General features: G+C 43.3%; 1 protein-coding gene across 2 annotated transcripts in view; it reads left to right on the forward strand.

Moving 5' to 3' along the window:
- The window catches only part of LOC123746823 (neuronal acetylcholine receptor subunit alpha-10), a 288,958-nt gene extending 268,773 nt beyond the window's left edge, over positions 1-20,185 (forward strand). For both annotated transcript variants that reach the window (XM_069319638.1, XM_069319639.1), the window contains exons 11-12: positions 3,676-3,885; positions 19,506-20,185. In XM_069319638.1, coding sequence (XP_069175739.1) covers positions 3,676-3,885; positions 19,506-19,596 — 301 coding nt within the window. In that variant the 3' untranslated portion in view covers positions 19,597-20,185. The remainder of the gene's footprint in view (positions 1-3,675; positions 3,886-19,505) is intronic.
- Positions 20,186-20,510: the final 325 nt, after the last annotated feature.

Raw genomic sequence — 20,510 nt, forward strand, 5'->3', positions numbered from 1 at the left:
AGAGAGAGAGAGAGAGAGAGAGATGGAGAGAGAGAGAGAGAGAGAGAGAGAGAGAGAGAGAGAGAGAGAGAGAGAGAGAGAGAGAGAGAGAGAGAGAGAGAGAGAGAGAGAGAGAGAGAGAGAGAGAGAGAGAGAGAGAGAGAGAGAGAGAGAGAGAGAGAGAGAGAGAGAGAGAGAGAGAGAGAGAGAGAGAGAGAGAGAGGAGAGAGAGAGAGAGAGAGAGAGAGAGAGAGAGAGAGAGAGAGAGAGAGAGAGAGAGAGAGAGAGAGAGAGAGAGAGAGAGAGAGAGAGAGAGAGAGAGAGACAAAGACAGAAAGACAGAAAGACAGAAAGACAGAGAGAAAGAGAGAAAGAGAGAAAGAGAGAAAGAGAGAGAGAGAGAAAGAGAGAAAGAGAGAAAGAGAGAAAGAGAGAAAGAGAGAGAGAGAGAGAGAGAGAGAGAGAGAGAGAGAGAGAGAGAGAGAGAGAGAGAGAGAGAGAAGCAGGCAAGCAGGCAAGCAGGCAATCATTTTACATTTTCTCCTGCTTGATGCCATATATATGTCATGGCCAAATCCGTGTGTCACAGTATAGACATAAATCATACCCCGCGCCTTCCTCCGGACACCATATCAATATATTCTGAAGAGCCTTCCGCCATAACTCCTGAGGAGACGCCCGTGACTCCCTTGTCTCTCCTCCACACAACTTCTCAGATTTTCTTTACTTGAAGATGACTGTAATGATTGCCCAATATATTTCAGAGTTATTACCTGTCATTTTAATAGTTTTCTCTATTTCAATGATGCACAAATGCACTGGTGTGGGCTCTGTGGTTCCCAGAGGGGCGTGTGAGAGATAAATTGTCATCCTTATTTCGAATCACGTGATATCACGTAGGTCGAACGTGACAAACCATAGCTCGCTAGTGAGCGTTTTTAAATGTGTTCGTTTATTCTTTCACGAAGGACATTAATTGTGCAGCAGCCACATGCGGGCCATCACTGTCCTTGGATCACGTCCAGTTGGCTCGTCTAGCCCGCCATAACACACTGCGAGAGGTCTCATTATGTGCTGGAGACGACTTAGTGTTGGAGCTGAAGACATTCTTCTAGCCTAATTAATTGTATTCTTACCACAGGAGGACTAGGATAGTGTGCTTGTAAATAGCGGCGGGGAACAACGCCAGTCGTCATGCACTGCCTTCATTTTCATCAAGTTCATCCTCAAGTTCATCTTTCGCTTTTCCACATTTTTCTGTCATTCTTACTCATAGTTTTCTTTAATTTGCACAAGCGTGGTCTTTTCTGGTCGGTTATTTTTCTGAAATTCTGCAGACTCTTGAGTTACACAAGTGTTGACATTGCCAGAGAGTGTTGATTTAGGATAGCTGGTATTTTTGTGTAATTTTGTTAAACAAATCTAAAAGCGTGTTGATCATGTGTTTGGGGCTTTTTTTTTTTTAGTACGTAAAAACTGTGAGCTTGTTTATGTCGTCTTCGAACACCTATAGAAACATATAGTTACATTTTTGTGAGAGATCTTGAACTACGAATTATCCAAAACACACACACACACACACACACACAAGATAGGATAGACTGGGAGAACAAGGAACCGCATGGAGGAGAGGATACATGGAGAGTCAAACTAATGGAGGTGGCGACAAGAAACTTTCTAAGCCAACATGTCAGGCAGCCCGCTAGGATGAGAGGAAACGATGAACCAGCGAGACTCGACCTAGTCTTCACTCTGAACGACTTCGACATAAGGGAAATCGGTTTTGAGGCCCCAGTAGGAATGAGCGACCACAGTACACAGGTGTTTGAGTATCTGGTTGAAGAAGGATTATTGAACTCGAGGAGGGGTACTGAAAACAATTGGATACTGAGTATAGGGGTACTGAGCCACAGCTCAGAATGGAAGCAAGTCGACGAAGAACTCTGTAGGGTAAGGCAGGTCCTTGTCAACAACGGCTTCTCCAATGGTTTCGTCGAAGACATCATAAGAAGGAAAGTGAAACGCCATGCAACCTCTGAAGAGACAACTAACACAACACCTATACCCCCTATTAGACTATTTTACAGGAACTTCTTTTCCACAGCTCATAAAACGGAGGAAAGGGTCCTGAAAGATATTGTTAATAGAACGTTATCCCTACAGACAAAAATCAGAGGATACAACTGACGATTTACTATAAAACCAGAAAAACGGCCAGCCTACTCATGAGAAACTCTCCAGCCACAAAGCAGAACGCTTTAAAAGAGACCAACGTCGTCTATGCCTTCAAATGCCCTCTTGGGGACTGTAAGCTCCAAAAAAAAACAGTATATAGGCATGACAACTACATCCCTTTCTAGGCGTTTAACGATGCATAAGCAACAGGGCTCCATTAAGGAACATATAATCTCTTCCCACAACCAAACCATCGCCAGAGAAATCCTAGTAAACAACACAGAAATCATCGATAGATACAGCGATAGCAGGCGTCTTGACGTTTGCGAGGCACTACACATTAAAAAGTCAACACCAGCAATCAACAGGCAATTAATGCACAACTATATTCTACCCACCTCAAGACTCTGCTCCAATATAGAAGCATCAAGAAATATGGACCAATAGGCTTTCTACAATCACTTCCATTCAATACCCATTGTTTCGTGTTCTGTCTTGTGTTGATGAAATTAATACCCTATTAATGCCACCTCACCCCATTCACCTCACTCAAATGTAGATATAAACAAATCGGAGATGTGTAAGTTCTATTCAGTTGTGTATGTGTAACTAAAGTCTTTGAAAATGTAATAAGTTTTACGAAACGCGTTCAAGTGTCGCGTCAGACTAGAAATAGAAATGAATTTTGGAGAATTGATTTTTGAATTACCACCAACAGTGAAAAGGAATGTACGAAAGATTGAGAAAATTCGTGTTAGAATTATTAATCTTACTTTTTCGGTCATATTTAATAATAATATATATATATATATATATATATATATATATATATATATATATATATATATATATATAATATATATATATATAAATATATATATATAAATATATATTATAAATATATATATATATATTATATATATATTATATATATATATATATATATATATATATATATATAATATATATATATATATATATATATATATATATATATATATATATATATATATATATATATATATATATATCAATTATTTTGGTGTTGCTTGTCAAAATATCCCTGGTGATCGTCTCGTTGTGTGTAGTGATTATATGCTACTTTTTGGAGCCCTGTTGTTTGTGCATTGTTAAACGCCTACATAGAGACGTTGTTGTCTTGCCTATATACTGAGATCGTTGGGGGTTGACAATCCCCAAGTGGGCACGTGAAGGCATAGACAATGTTGGTCTCTTTCAAGGTGTTTTTCTTGGTGTCGGGAGAATTCTTCATTAGCAGGTTGGCGGTTTTCTTACTCTTATAATATATTGATAATTTTATCTTTTCGTTGACGTCAGTTGGAAATTAACGCTGCACAAACGACAGGGCTCCATCAAGGAGCATATAATCGCCATACACAATGAGACACTGACATCCGCTGGACGTCAGTGTTAGTTTGGATATAATTTGGATACTATCATACATGGTCTGGGCCTCCACTACGGGCAGCACCTCACTGACGACCACTTGACCTCTTGCAGATTGGCGGGGAGTATCCACGGGCAGCCCGCGACCAGCTGCCCGGCGGCGGCGGCGGCGCACCCCTGCCTCGACACCTTCGAGCGGCACTTCATCCGGGTCCTTAACAAGGTCTACCAAACCATCGAGAAGAATGAGATCCGGCTGGCGGAACAGGACCGCCGGGACACGATCAAGCTGGAGTGGCAGCAGGTGGCCCTCGTTGTCGATCGGTAGGTGAAGGGGGAGCGCCTAAGTTTGGGTTTATGGGTAGTCACCGGGGGGGGGGGGGAAGTGGGTATTAGGTCTGTGATGCGCAGGCGTCCCTCATTTGTAATGGGAAGGGACATGTAGCTCTAGGGATGAGATGACTGAGATGAGACGGGTGTTAGGACATAACCCGTCCTCCTAATAGAACGTCGCATTTTGACGTATATTGTACCTAACGCCAAAAATTGGCATACGGCAGCAGGTCACGAAATTGACTTACTGTCCCGTTTTCTGGTTTGGGTCCTCTGGTTGGGTAGGAAATGGGCACTTTAGTACGGTAGTTTCTTGACATTGGGAAATTTCAGAAAGATGGGCAGTTATGATAATTTACGTAAGGGAGGTTTAATAATAGACTAAATCGTTGCTGACAGAAAGGTGACACCTCGGTTTATAGAGGAGAAGTGTTGTTAAAGAAGTCACTCGTCCTCTGGTGATTTACTCCATCAAAACCATACGAAATTAGAAAGTCAGATCGAACTCTATCGACTTCGTTTGGTTCGGTCGTCTCTGTAGGTTGGAACGTAGGAGTTGTATAGTAGATCATGACTAGCTCGGTTTAGAGCGGGCTGTAGGCGGAGTGGTTGGATACACTTTGTATCAGACTGTGTGTGTGTGTACTCACCTAGTTGTGCTTACGTGGGGTTGAGCTTCGGCTCTTTGGTCCCGCCTCTCAACTGTCAATCAACTGGTGTACAGGTTTCTGAGTCTATTGGGCTCTATCATATCTCTATTTGAAACTGTTAGCTTTTGAAAAGTCTGCCTCCACCACATCACTGCCTAATGCATTCCATTTGTTAACTACTCTGACACTGAAAAAGTTCTTTCTAACGTTCCTGTGGATCAATTGGGTACTAAGTTTCCACCTGTGTCCCCTTGTTCGCGAACCACCCTTGCTAAGCAGTTTATCTTTATCTACCCTGTCAATTCCTCTGAGAATTTTATAGGCAGTGATCATGTCTCCTCTAACTCTTCAGTCTTCCAGTGTCGTGAGGTTTAGTTCTAGTAATCTTTCCTCCTAGCTTATACCCCTCAGCTCGGCGACTAGCTTGGTGGCATACCTCTGAATCTTTTCTAACTTCGTTTTATGTTTGACTTGATGCGGACTCCACGCTGGGGCCGCATATTCCAGTATTGGTCTGACATATGAGGTATACAAGGTTCAAGGTTCTGAATGATTCCTTACACAAGTGTCTGAAGGCAGTTCTTATGTTCGCCAGTCTTGCATATGCCGCTGTTTGATATGGGCTTCAGGGAACAGGTCTGGTGTGATATCAACCCCCAGATCTTTCTCTCGTCCTGACTCCTGAAGGATTTCCTCTCCCAGATGGTACCTTGTATTTGGCCTCCTGCTCCCTACACCTATCTTCATCACTTTGCACTTGCTCGAGTTAAATTCTAGTAGCCATTTGTTGGACCATTCCTTCATTTTGTCTAGATCATCCTGTAATATCTTGCTGTCCTCCTTTATCTTAATCCTCATAATTTTAGCATCATCAGCAAACATTGAGAGGAATGGGTCTATACTTTCTGGAAGATCATTCGCATATATCAGAAACAGGTCTGATCCGAGTACAGAACCCTGCGGGACTCCGCTGGTAACAACACGCCAGTCTGAGGTCTCACCCCCTCACAATCACTCGCTGCTTCCTGTTATTTAGGTACTCCCTTATCCATTGGAGCATCTTACCACTTACTCCAGCTTGTTTCTCCAACTTTTGTAAAAATCTCGTAAGGGATACTGTGTCAAAAGTTTTCCGACAGTTGACAGTCCGAGAAAATGCAGTCTGCCCATCCTTCTCCTTGTTGTTTAATGCTTGTTGCTTGGTCATGGAATTTTGTTAAACCTGTGAGACATGACTTGCCTTCCCTGTACCCATGTTGGTGGCGTGTTACAAAGTCCCTTCTCTCCAGATGTTCTACCAGACTTTTTCTCACAATCTTCTCCATCACCTTGCATGGTATACAAGTTAAGGATACCGGCCTATAGTTTAGAGCCTCTTGCCTATCCCTGTTATTGTAGATTTGGACTATGTTAGCTGTGTTCCAACTCTGGTAGGTCTCCTTTTTTCCAGTGACTTGTTACAGACCATAGATAGTGGCACGCAAAGTGCTTCTGTCCCCACTTTTAGCATCAATGGTGAGATTCTATCAGGTCCAACAGATACTGCCTAACCTCATCACTGGTAATTTCAATACCTTAAAAGTCTGCTTGGTTTATCGCCACCTTGGTTTATTGTCAGGGCGCCTGACAGCTGAGTGAACAGCGCTTCGTATTCGTAGTCTTGAGGTTCCGAGTTCGATCCCAGTGGAGGCGGAGACAAATGAGCCAAATGTTTCTTTCACCCTGATGGCCCTGTTACCTAGCCGTAAATAGGTACCTGGGAGTTAGACAGCTGCTACTGGCTGCTTCCTGGGGCGTGTGTAACAAAAATGAGGCCTGGTCGAGAACCTGGGCCACGGGGTCGCTAAGCCCCAAAATCATCTCAAGATAAATGAACAAATTATCACACACAAATAAATGGTGTGTGTGATGTCATCTCAAGATAACTTCAAGATAACCCTTCTTATTTCAGGCCCTTCCCCTTGCTCTATTGTGAAGACCTCCTGGACTCTCTTGTTGAGTTCTTCGCACACACTTCTTTGTCATTCTCTGTGTACCCATCATCTCCCGTTTTCAGTTTCATCACATTTTCTTTCACTGTTATTTTCCTCCTGATGTTTCTTTGAGTGCTATTACATCAGGGTTCTTTTCTTGTGTCCTCATCATGAATTAAGTTCACTTATTTTATTCGTAATGCCATGTATGTTTATGTACATTACTTTGTAGGTCACTTTCGTCTGTCCATCCTGACTTATTCTTACTATTGCTGGCTGTTCCTTTGGTGCAGACAATTTTGCTCCATGGACTGGGCTGCATGGGTGGGGTTGGTGTGCTGTGTAATACTTAACATGTGTTCAGAAGATGCTGAGGTGGGGTTCAAGGGTTGGGGTAGAAGGGAGTGCTTGGAGGAGTGGGGGATGAGGGAGGGTTTTGGGGGGATGGGAAGAAGGGAGGGCTTGGGAGAGTGGGGGAGAAGGGAGAGCTTGGGGTGAAGGAGAAGGGAGGGCTGGGGGGGGGGAGGGGAAAGAAAGGGCTTGGGGGGCGAGAAGGGAGGGCTTGTGGGTAGGGAAGGAGGGAGGGCTTGTGGAGAGGGGGAGTGGGGGGGGAGGGTATACTGCATAGACACTTAGTGGGGGGCTGGTAGGGGTGGAAGGTGTGGGTGATGCTCTTCTATTGGGTGGAAGGTGGGGGGGGGGTGATGCTCTTCTCACTGGGGCTGCTGAACTGCTTGTGGAGGGTTCCCCACTCCCTGCTTGGAGTGTAGGGTTCGGGGATGTGATTCCCTGATTCCTTTCTCTTCCCTTGTTACTTCCTTGTGCCTGCTCCCCTCATTCTCTCGTCCCTTGTCATATCCCTATGAAGGAATGCCGCTTTGAACTTCGTTACATGTAATAATCTGCTCTTCCTTGCTAGAAGGTCCTCTTTTGTGCTCTCATTCGTGAATACTACCTTTGTCAATATACTTTCAAATGCTTGTTGGTTGAAAGCAATGCGTGCCTTAACACATGAACCACGATATAGTCCATGGGGTCCTCCCTGCCCCCACTCCCCCTCTTCATAAACCCTCCCTTCTCCTCCACCCGATCTCTCCTTATTGTACTAGCCAAACCTGAAAACCTGTTCTATAATTTGTTCAGCCCTCTCCATCTGTACCCCCTTTTAAGATCTGTCACTGCAGGCACTGCATAATCCTTATCTCATCACTCCATCTGACTGGAATCTGTTTGTCCCTTCACACCTACTACGACTACTGCTCTTTTCCTCTCTATCAGGTAACTAGGACATCTTGCTGTTTCCTGGGAAGTAACTACTTTCATGGAAACTTCCTTCACTGCATAGTTTCAGGGCTCTTTCTAATCATATCTACAAATGAGGCGTGTACTGTACAAGTCCCTTCTACAGATAAATTACCAGCTTCCTGAGCGATAGTTGGTGTCTGGTACTGAGTAGGATTCTCTTTCAGGCTTTTTATCTCCTGTGCTGCATTCAATGTGTGTGTGTACTCACCTATTTGTGTCTGCAGGATCGAGCATTGACTCTTGGATCGTGCTTTTCAAGCATCGGTTGTTTACAGCAATGACTGTGAGTGTGTGTGAAGTGCTTCTCAGGAATCAGCAAAATGCACTAGCCGACTGATAGAGAGGAAAAGAGCAGTAGTCTTAATAGGTATTAAGAAGCAAATAGGGGCTACTCCAAGGTAGAGAAGAGATATGGACAAAGCCACAGTCAAAGTGATCCTTGAAGGGGTACAGATGATGGGGGAAGAACTGAATATAGAAAAGGTTTTCAGGCCTGGCCGGTACAACAAGGACAAAGATCAATTGACAAAAGTGGTTTTCCAAACAAGGACACAAAAGAGGAAATTTTAGCAAAGAAGAGCAGCCTACTCAATGTACTGAAGTTAAAAAGGGTATCCTTGCAGAGGGATATGACCAGGAAGGAGAGACAGAGGGCAGCAGCAGCAGGTAGTTTCTCATTGTTTCTCGCCGGCACCGGGAATCGAACACGTAATCCTGTGGTCCGGGTTTGATTCCCGGTGCCAGAGAGAAACAATTGGGCAGAGTTTCTTTCACCCTGTTACCTAGCAGTAAATATGTACCTGGGAGCTAGACAGCTGTTACGGGCTGCTTCCTGTGTGTGTGTGTGTGTGTACTCACCTATTTGTGTCTGCAGGATCGAGCAATGACTCTTGGATCCGGCCTTTCGAGCCATTGGTTGTTTACAGCAATGACTCCGGTCCTAGTTCCATATCATAACTAGTTTTAAAATTATGAATAGTATTTGCTTCCCCAACCTGTTCCTGAAGTGCATTCCATTTTTCCACTACTCTCATGCCAAAAGAAAACTTCCTAACAACTCTGTGACTCATCTGAGTTTCCAGCTTCCACCCATGTCCTCTCGTTCTGTTACTGTTCCGTGTGAACATTTCGTTTATGTCCACTCTGTCAATCCTCCTGAGTATTTTATACATTCCTATCATATCCCCCCTTCTCCATTCTCTTTTCTAGTCTCATAAGGCACAGTTCCTTTAGGCGCTCCTCATACCCCATCTCTCGTAACTCTGGGACGAGTCGCGTTGCAAACTTCTGAACCTTTTCCAGTTTCCTTATATGCTTCTTCAGATGGGGACTCCATGATGAGGCGGCATACTCTAAGACTGGCCTTATGTAGGCAGTGTAAAGTGTCCTAAATGCCTTCTTACTTAGGTTTCTGAGTGATGTTCTAACTTTTACCAGTGTAGAGTATGCTGCTGTCGTTATCCTATTTATATGTGCCTCAGGAGATAGATTACGTATTACGTCCACGCGCAGGTAAATACGTCTTGCGCCACGTCCACAGTAAAATAACAACGTACTGGAGTGAACGACATGGAAGAAAATTCAGAATAGAACCAGTGAAGAGCAGAGGTGCCATGGGCACAATCAGAGAACACTGTATGAACATCAGAGGTCCACGGATGTTCAACGTCCTACCAGCGAGCATCAGAAATATTACATGAACAACCGTGGACATCTTCAAGAGGAAACTAGATTGTTTCCTTCAAGGAGTGCCGGACCAACCGGGCTGTGGTGGGTATGTGGGCCTGCGGGCCGCTCCAAGCAACAGCCTGGTGGACCAAATTCTCACAAGTCAAGTCTGGCCTCGGGCCGGGCTTGGGGAGTAGAAGAACTCCCAGAACCTCATCAACCAGGTACCAGGTATCAACCAGGTCTCTTTCTCGCATAGTCACAGGTAGGCAGTTCCCCTTCATTGTGTACTGTCCCTTTGCACTCCTATCACCTAGTCCCATTTTCATAACTTTACATTTGCTCGTGTTGAACTCCAGTAGCCATTTCTCTGACCATCTCTGCAACCTGTTCAGGTCCTCTTGGAGGATCCTGCAATCCTCATCTGTCATAACTCTTCTCATCAACTTTGCGTCATCCGCGAACATCGACATGTAGGACTCTACTCCTGTAAACATGTCGTTAACATATACTAGAAATAGAATTAGTCCCAGCACTGATCCTTGAGGTACTCCACTCGTTACTGTTCGCCAGTCCGACTTCTCGCTCCTTACCGTAACTCGTTGGCTCCTTCCTGTTAGTTAGTTCCTTTAAAAACGTGTGTAAGGAATCGTTCAGGACCTTGTATACCAGTTACGTAAGACCAATCATGGAGTATGCAGCTCCAGCCTGGAGTCCATACCTAGTTAAACACAAGAGAAAGTTAGAGAAGATTCAGAGGTATGCCACCAGACTAGTCTCGGAACTGAGAGGTATGAGCTACGAGGAAAGGATAAGGGAGCTGAACCTCACATCCCTGGAAAACAGCAGAGTAAGGGGAGACATAATAACCACCTACAAAATTCTCAGGGGAATTGACAGTGTTGACAAAGACAAACTCTGTAGCACAGGTGGAACACGAACAAGTGGACACAGGTGGAAACTTAGTACCCAAGTGAGCCAGAGACATTAGAAAGAATTTTTTCAGGGTCAGAGTAGTTAACAAATGGAATGCATTAAGTAGTGATGTAGTGGAGGCTGACTCCATACACAGTTTCAAATGTAGATATAATAGAGCCCAATGGGCTCAGGAATCTGTACACCAGTTGATTGACTGTTGAGCGGCCGGGAGCTTAACAACCAGCTCTCAACCCTTGCAAGCACAACTAGGTGAGTACACTCACCATCTTAACACCTGTCCAACTGCTCACACATGGTCCTCAGCGAGAGCCTCGACAACCCAAACCTAACACTCGTGCTGTGATCCATCACACACGCACCCCGCCTACGACCATGCAACACCTGCTCAACTTCCGGTTCACCACCTGGCTTACCTGAGCCACCTGTGCACCTGTTCGGCAGGTGGTGCGCATGGTCGTAGGCGTAAATTTCCCTACTCACTAGCACCTAGCATCCCCTACTCTATCACCTAACCTTCCATGCACTAGCACCTAACCTTCATGAATTAGCACTTAGCCTCCCTACACTAGCACCTAACCTCCCTGAACTAGCACCTAGCCTCCCTGTACTAGCACCTTGCCTCCCCTACATTAGCACCTAGCCTCCCTGAACTAGGACCTAGCCTCCCCTACTCTAGCACCTAGCATTCCTGCCTGAACTTGCTTCTAGTCTCACCAACATTAACCTGAGTGTGTGTTGTAATGCTACCATAATGGTTCATTACCTCTCCACTTTGCTACCCCCGACACTGACCCGATTATCGTCTCAATTATCTGACAAGACCTTTATCACCAGTAGCCAGTGGCGATAGACCTCTATAGTCACTGATGACCTGACCAGCATCAGTGCTTGGGCCCCCCAACACTGACGGCTAGGCTTCCCCTGCACTGACGCCTAGCCCTAGACACTCTGCGCTAGTCCCTAGGCCCCCAGCACTGACGCCTAGCCTTCCCAGGTTTCTGCTGTGGGTGTTCATCATCGCCACCATCGGCGCCACCTTCGGGATCCTGTACAAGTCCCCCCACACAAAACTCTTCACAGTCTGACGGCCTCGTGCCTCCCTCTACCTCCATTCTCGCTCCCACAACACAGCTACTCTTGCACCCCGTCAGTAGGTACCATGCATGTTACTGTTGTCTAGCCTCGCCACGCCTAGCCTAGCCTAGCCTAGCCTAGCCTACCCTGGCCTATTCTAGCCGAGACTATCTTACCCTAGCCTAGTCTTCCCAAGCCTAGCCTGGCCTGCCTCTTATCAGCTTGTGTTGACAGTGTTCACAAGTCTGTCTAGGGCACTTGAAGCGTCACTTGATGCCTGAGTTTTAGGTGTCTTTGTGAACTTATCTAGCTTGGGAGACCTGAGGCTACCTGGATTGAATTTTAGCTTGTTTGTGTAACCTTACTCTGCTTGGTTTAACTTCTAGCTTACTTACCTAGATTTCCGTTCTAATCTTTTCTGGGTTGACATCTGAACTGTTTGGGTTGATACTGTCTGAATGATGTTAGATTACTGTGTTTACATCGGTCATTTCTTGGGTGATGTTGCCATCTCTGGGTTGATTCCTCTGTCAAAGTGACCTAGTTTGCTTCGTCTGTTTAGTCTGCCTAGGGTGACTTTTAGTCTGAGCTGACCTCAGTTCTGTCCAGGTAAAGTTAGACTGCTTGAATTAACTTGTGCCTCCCATAGTGATCCTGGCTTGCCTGGGTTGGCTGCAGCCTGCCTCGTAGTCCCAATTCGATGATAAGGTAATTGTAATCGGGATAACAGCTGTCCATAGCTATTGTGTGTACTCATAGTCTTATATTGCTTGAGCCTACTAGGGGCAACTCATAGTTATGCGTGTTGCTTGAGCCGACCAATGCTCAAGCAACACATACTTCTTGCCTGCATGGCCAGTTATCTATAGTGCCCGGAATTACCCGCGGGAGAAGAATAGCCTGGTGGTGATGGCCCTTACAGGACAGCCCGTCATCCGCCAGTGTTGGTAAGTTGATGAGATAACTTAGTGTTTGCCTGCCTGGGGGATGCTGGTATCTGGCTACTTTCTTTTACCTTCTCTGTACAACATCATTCACTCTCTTCTTCTTCCGGAAATTTAGCTATCATGTTATTTAGACTGAGTTGTGTGTATATTATATATATAATATATATATATATATATATATATATATATATATATATATATATATATATATATATATATAATATATATATATATATATATATATATATAATATATATATATATATAATATATATATATATATATATATATATATATATATATATATATATATATATATATATATATATATATATATATATATATATATATATATATATATATATATAATGACAGTGTCAAACCAAGAAGGATTGAAACAGGAATTTCCTGGAGTATTTTCGTATTTAAAAATACATCTTCAGAAGGATCTTATTTTCGTATTATTAAATACGAAAGTACTTAAGGAAATTCCTGTTTCAATTCTTCCTTCGTGGTCTGACACTGTCATATATATTTGTGTGTGTGAATCTTTGCAGGAAATCTTAAAGATATTGGGGCCTTTTGCCTTGTTTTTCAGATAAAAGGTGACTAATTCATTACCGACTTTACTTAATTAACTGAAAACAATTTTACTCTTTCCTATTTTAATTATGGTCTTAGTGGTATATTGCAGCCCATCCTTCTCTTTTGGTAGTACTTATAGTGACGATGAGGACCAAAGTACATATACCGACGTTCAACGCAATTAGAAAGTAGAAATCGGACATATTGAATTTGGATAAACCGAAAAAGATTTTCTATTTATGTTGCAACCTAACCTAACCTTCCTACGCGTAATACACGCTATCCAAGGCCTAAAATAGTACATATGTGTGCTATACTAGGCCTAGGAATATGTAAGTTTGTATTGAAGCTTCATTTTTTCGGACCATAAAGTGAATAGCGCAAAATTACACTAATTCCTTAGTACATAGTCAATATTTGTACTCTGGTGCAGTTACAAAAAGTACTATCTAAACAGGAGGATGGGTTGCATTTTCAGTGTTTGGGCTAAAAGGAATGACTAGGCTGTCGTTGGCCTAGTCATGCACATCTCATCTCCTCGTGCCTAATGGTGATAGTCTGTTAGAGCAGCCTACTCCTTCCATGCCCCTGACTCCTGGTGTGGGCTGTAGGTGAGTGTTGACTCAAGGAAGGAGGCGAGATAATAGGCAATGACCTGAATTGATTTTGTTTCAGCGAAAACTAGCATCCTCGTTAAGGCAAACTTCTCTGTTCCATACTAGACATTTTCCTCTTGGAGACGTACTTGTTTCCATTTTTTGGCTGGAAGGAACCTGCGTGTTCAATTTAACATGCGCCATACCTAGATACTTTAATATATAAATCTAAGGAATATGTGAGTGTAGATGAGATGGATGACGTATTGCTCCAAGTCATGCAGAAGTTGTTTAGTCTAGGGATTCATTCATTATGCATCACTGTTGATGGCTGCTGGCTGGACGTCTGTGATGGTAGGAGGTAGGTGAGTGTGTGTCGTTCCATACCTCTGGGTGGTGTGTCTGCCTCGCAGGAGACCGATATAACACTGCTGTGCTAGGCTAAAATTACATACCAGTACTTGCTTTTTAAAGTAAGACATACGCAACTTTAAGCATACATTAGCTGCTGCCGAATGTGGCATAGAGTGGTCCTGTGAGCACTGATAGCTGTGGTGATGGGCAGCGGACTCCTTGTGATGGTTGGGTTGCATTGCAGGCAAGGCTCCGTGCTCCTATACTCATCATCTACTTAGTTCCTAGCTACAACTACTCGCATTTAGGGATAGACTGTTTTATGGAAATAAGCCTTCCATAGCCCTGATGATTTGCTTGTGCATGCAACATTGCCTGCAAATTGCTTGCTGATTTTTGCCAAACATTAATGCCTTGTGATTAATGTCTTGCATGCAGTTCTGATATGAACAAAATATATTGAAATGCAGCTTTTGTAAACATGTTATCCTGTACAAGAGTATTGTACAGCACTGGCATCTTTTAGTTCTTGAACTTATGAGCATATTGTCACCCATTCGTTTTAATCTTCATGTGTTTGACTTCACAATTAATGCTGATGTGATTTAGGGATAGAAACTATTGCTATAAATATAACATTAATTTGATGCAGTAGGATTGAAATTTGCTTCAATAGGATTGATATTTGATCCAGTAGGAGTATATTTTAATCCGGCAAGATTGTAATTTCATGCAGTAGGATTTTAATTTTAATCTAAAAAATTGTATTTGATCCAATTTGATTGGATTTTAAAGTGGAAATTCTTGAGACTTGATCCTAATGTGACTAAGGAATATCAATATTTACTGATTTCTGCTCCTGGTCCTTCGAACCTGATAGCTGTTTCAATCCAGTACGTTGGTTTCCATCAATTAACACACACACACACATTATAATATATATAAATATATATATATATATATATATATATATATATATATATATATATATATATTATACTATTAGTATATTTTGGTAGCAGTCTTTCTTGTAAACATATGTTATTAAATATAACCAAAAAAGTAAGATTAATAATTCTAACACGAATTTTCTCAATATTTCTTATGTTTCTTTTTACTGTCAATGGTAATTGAAAAATCAAGTCTCCAAAATTCATTTTTATTTCTAGTCTGACGCGACGAATGAATGCATTTCGTAATTACCTATTACATTTTCAAAGACTTTAGTTTACACACACAACTGTAACCTGTAAACACGCCATTTGCTTCTATATTTATACTCGCATTTGGGTGAGGTGATATGGTACAGCAGTTTTGGATGAGGTGAACAAACTTGTGACAAACACAAGACAGAACACGGAACAATGGGTATTAATTGGATATGAGAGCATAAGAATGGAAGTAACTGCAAAGGGCCTATTGGCCGATACTTCCTCTTGATACTTCTATATTGGTACGGAGTCTTGAAGAAGGTAGAATATAGTTGTGCATTAATTGACTGTTGATTGCTGGTATTGACTTTTTGATGTGTAGTGCCTCGCAGATGTCGAGCAGCCTGCTATCGCTGTATCTATCAATGATTTCTGTATTGTTTGTCAAGACTTTTCTGGTGATGGTCTGGTTGTGGGAAGAGATTATATGTTCCTTAATGAAGCCCTGTTGCTTATGCATTGCTAATCGCCTGGAAAGAGATGTTGTTGTCTTGCCTATATACTGAGTTCTTTGGGGCTTACAGTCCCCAAGTGGGCATTTGAAGGCATATACGACGTTAGCCTCCTTTAAGGCGTTCTGCTTTGTGTCTGGAGAGTTTTTCATGAGTAGGTTGGCCGTTTTTTTTGGTTTTATAGTAAATTGTCAATTGTATCTTCTGTTTCTTGTCTGTAGAGATAACGTTCCTATTAACAATATCTTTCAGGACCCTTTCCTCCGTTTCATGAGCTGTCAAAAAGAAGTTCCTGTAAAATAGTCTAATAGGGGGTACAGGTGTTATGTTAGTTGACTCTTCAGAGGTTGCATGGCATTTCACCTTTCTTTTTATGATGTCTTCAACAAAACCATTGGAGAAGCCGTTGTTGACTAGGACCTGGCTTACCCTACAGAGTTCTTCATCGACTTGCTTCCATCCTGAGCTGTGGCTGAAAGCACGGTCGACGTAAGCGTTGACAACACTCCTCTTGTACTTGTCTGGGCAGTCACTATTGGCATTGATGCACATTCCTATGTTTGTTTCCTTAGTGTAGACTGCAGTGCGGAAACCTCTGCTCCTTTCCATGCTGTTACATCTAGAAAGGGCAGCTTCCCATCCTTCTCCATGTCGTAAGTGAAACTCAACACAGAATTCCGCTCGAATGCCTCCTTCAGCTCCTGCAGACGTCTGACATCAGGTACCTGTGTAAAAAATCATCAACATACCTGCAGTATATGGCAGGTTTCAAGTTCATGTCAACTAAGACCTTCTGTTCGATGGTACCCATGTAGTAGTTCGCAAACAGGACACCTAGGGGAGAACCCATGGCGACCCCATTTACTTGCTTATACATGTGTCCATCTGGGCTCAAGAAGGGTGCCTCTTTAGTACAAGCTTGGAGTAGTTTCCTTGGAATGTTTTCCGGTACGTCAAGAGGAGTACAAGCCGGATCACGATACACTCTGTACGCTATCATCCTGATTGTTTCATCCACAGGTACGTTGGTAAACAGTGATTCTATGTCCAACGAGGCTCTTATCCCGGTGGCCCGTGTTCCCCCACAGTAAGTCAACAAATTCCTTTGGAGACTTCAGCCTGAAAGCACAAGGTACATAAGGAGTCAGCAAGCCGTTGAGTCGCTTCGGCAGTCTGTACGTGGGTACAGATGGTTAGTTTAGTGGGTGTGGGTATCTGGCTGATGATTGGCCGAAGTGGGTTTCCAGGCTTGTGTGTCTTGACATTTCCATATGCATACCCAGGTTTGTATTTCCCAATAACCTTTGGCAGGTGGAGTCCGAATTTCTTGGCATTCACAGTTTCGATCAATCTGTTTACCTTTGTTTTCAATTCGGCTGTAGTGTCCTTTGTTACCCTTCAGAATTTAGTTTGGTCAGAGAGTATGAGGTTCATTTTCGCCAGATATTCGTCTTTTTTAAGAATGACGTATATTGGCGACTTGTCACCTCTCCTGACGACTATCTCCTTGTTCTCACGAAGGCTCATAGCTGCCGCTTTGAGCACGGGGGACAGTATGGTGCTTCTGTAGTTGCCTCGAATCTTTCCTCCTTCTGCAATAAGTTCTGCTTGTAAGGTGTCTTTGATGGTGACCTTCTTTTGCGTCTCGAGGTCGAATATGTCGTCCAATAGGATCTCCAACTCAACTTTCCGGGCCATCTCACTTGGTCAGGACATAACGTGACAGTTTATACCCAGATTTAGGAGAGTGACTTGGTCCTCAGTGAGGTTGATTCCAGCAAGGTTCAGGAAGCTATTTCTTGGTCGTGGAATCGCCATAGGTCCACCATATAATGTTGTTAGTTTCTTGATGATCTTGGTTTCGGTGCTGAGGTGATGTCGATCTGTGAGGATGTCGAGGTGTTGCTCGATACGAGTACGGAGGTTTTCGTCGATGTTGCTGTTTCTCCATTGGTTTGTAGCATGATGAAGTTGCATTTTGTTGTCTTTGATCTCATTTTCTGCCTTGTGTATCTGATTTCGAATCAGATCTTGGCGATATTTTATCGTTAAGGCTTGATTTCTTGCTGCTGGGTCGTGCATTTTAATATTAGTATATTTTCGTAGCAGTCTTTCTTGTAAACATATGCTGTTAAATATGACCGAAAAAGTAAGATTAATAATTCTAACACGAATTTTCTCAATATTTCTTATGTTTCTATTTACTGTCGATGGTAATTGAAAAATCAATTCTCCAAAATTCATTTTCATTTCTAGTCTGACGCGACGCCTGAACGCGTTTCGTAATTACCTATTACATTTTCAAAGACTTTAGTTTACACACACAACTGTAACCTGTAAACAAGCCATTTGCTTCCATATTTATACTCGCATTTGGGTGAGGTGATATGGTACAGCAGTTTTGGATGAGGTGAACAAACTTGTGACAAACACAAGACAGAACACGGAACAATATCCAATTAATATATCTTAATTGGACATGAGAGCATAAGAATGGAAGTAACTGCAAAGGGCCCATTGGTCCATACTTCCTCTTGATACCCATTGTTTCGTGTTCTGTTCCGGACTGTCCCTAGTCGTCAGGGACAGTCTTCAGGGACAGTCATCGTGGACAGTCATGGACAGTCATCATGGACAGTCATCATGGACAGTCATCAGGGACAGTCATCAGGGACAGTCATCAGGGAGAGTCATCAGGGACAGTCTTCAGGGACAGTCATCAGGGACAGTCATCAGGGACAGTCATCAGGGACAGTCATCAGGGACAGTCATCAGGGACAGTCATCATGGACAGTCACCTTGGACAGTCATCATGGACAGTCATCAGGAACAGTCATCAGAGACAGTCATCATGGACAGTCATCAGAGACAGTCATCATGGACAGTCATCAGGGACAGTCATCAGGGACAGTCACCATGGACAGTCATCGTGGACAGTCATCAGGGAGTCATCATGGGACAGTAATCACGGACAGTCACCATGGACAGTCATCAGGGACAGTCATCAGGGACAGTCATCATGGGACAGTAATCATGGACAGTCATCATGGACAGTCATCGTGGACAGTCATTATGGACAGTCATCAGGAACAGTCATCATGGACAGTCATCATGGACAGTCATCATGGACAGTCATCAGGGACAGTCATCATGGACAGTCATCAGGGACAGTCATCATGGGACAGTCATCATGGACAGTCATCATGGACAGTCATCAGAGACAGTCATCAGGGACAGTCATCGTGGACAGTCATTATGGACAGTCATCAGGAACAGTCATCATGGACAGTCATCATGGACAGTCATCATGGACAGTCATCAGGGACAGTCATCATGGACAGTCATCAGGGACAGTCATCATGGGACAGTCATCATGGACAGTCATCATGGACAGTCATCAGAGACAGTCATCAGGGACAGTCATCATGGACAGTCATCATGGACAGTCATCAGAGACAGTCATCAGGGACAGTCATCAGGGACAGTCATCAGAGACAGTCATCAGGGACAGTCATCAGGGACAGTCACCATGGACAGTCATCAGGGACAGTCACCATGGACAGTCATCGTGGACAGTCATGAGAGAGTCATCATGGGACAGTCATCATGGACAGTCACCATGGACAGTCATCAGGGACAGTCATCATGGACAGTCACCATGGACAGTAATCACGGACAGTCATCATGGACAGTCACCATGGACAGTCATCATGGGACAGTAATCATGGACAGTCATCATGGATAGTCATCATGGACAGTCATCATGGACAGTCATCATGGACAGTCATCAGGGCTCAGAGCCTATAAGTGGTGGTGCGTGTGTTGTGATGTGATCTCTAATGACATCATCATTTCCAGGTTCCTACTGTGGATCTTCATCGTCGCCACCATCAGCTCTACCTTCGGCATCATGTATATGTCACCACACACTAAGCTGTTCACCATGTAGTGAGGTGCTCACCATTCCGTCACAAGGACATGGTATGGTGCTCACCATCCCGTTATCATGATACAGTGTGGTACTCATGATTCCGTAACCTTGACCTAGTGTGGGACTCCGGATTCCATTACCATGATATAGTGTGAATGCTCACCACACCATCACCATGACACAATGTGTTGCTCACCATCCAATAACCATGACACCGTGAGTAGTGTAAAGTATGCCAGGAACAGGCACTTTATATTTTTAGCAACAGCCAGTTCTAGGCATACTTTTTTCTATGACCTCGACAGTAAACGGTCGTAGTCACACATTTTTTTCGATGTATCTCGGCAATGGGACATTTTGTTGACCAAACAACACATCAGAAGATGAAGGAACGACGACGTTTTGGTCTGTCCTGGACCATTATCAAGTCAGGTGTACTCACCCGACTTGGTAATGGTCCAGGTAAACCAAAATGTAATGGTAAAGACGTTTTTGCCATACTTTTTCCAGTCTCTAGTCATAGATTGCTTAAGTGAACCTAATATTTGTTTGTCTCTTGACAAAGCTTGCTTGTTGAACAAAGAAATTAAAGAAACTGCAGAAGGGTTATATCTTCTATTTACATCCACCCAACCACATTCATATATATGCCCATCCCATGCTTTATGTAATCAATCGATCCATATCATCTCGCCCTTAAGACCATAAGAATAAGAATTAAGAAAACTGCAAGAGTTCTTAATTAGGGAAATTGCAGAATGCCTGTTGGCCTACAGGTAATTCTGAACATAATTAAAGAAACTGAAGGGCAAGTCCTTTATCCTATGTTCCATGGAATACGACCCCATGAAAAATCGGTTTTATAACCAAGTACCCATTTTACTGTTGAGTTTAACAGAGGCTACAGTTAAGGATTTGCGCCCAGTAAATAC

This window comes from Procambarus clarkii, chromosome 93, assembly GCF_040958095.1.
Source record: "Procambarus clarkii isolate CNS0578487 chromosome 93, FALCON_Pclarkii_2.0, whole genome shotgun sequence".
In the NCBI taxonomy this organism is placed as follows: Eukaryota; Metazoa; Arthropoda; class Malacostraca; order Decapoda; family Cambaridae; genus Procambarus; species Procambarus clarkii.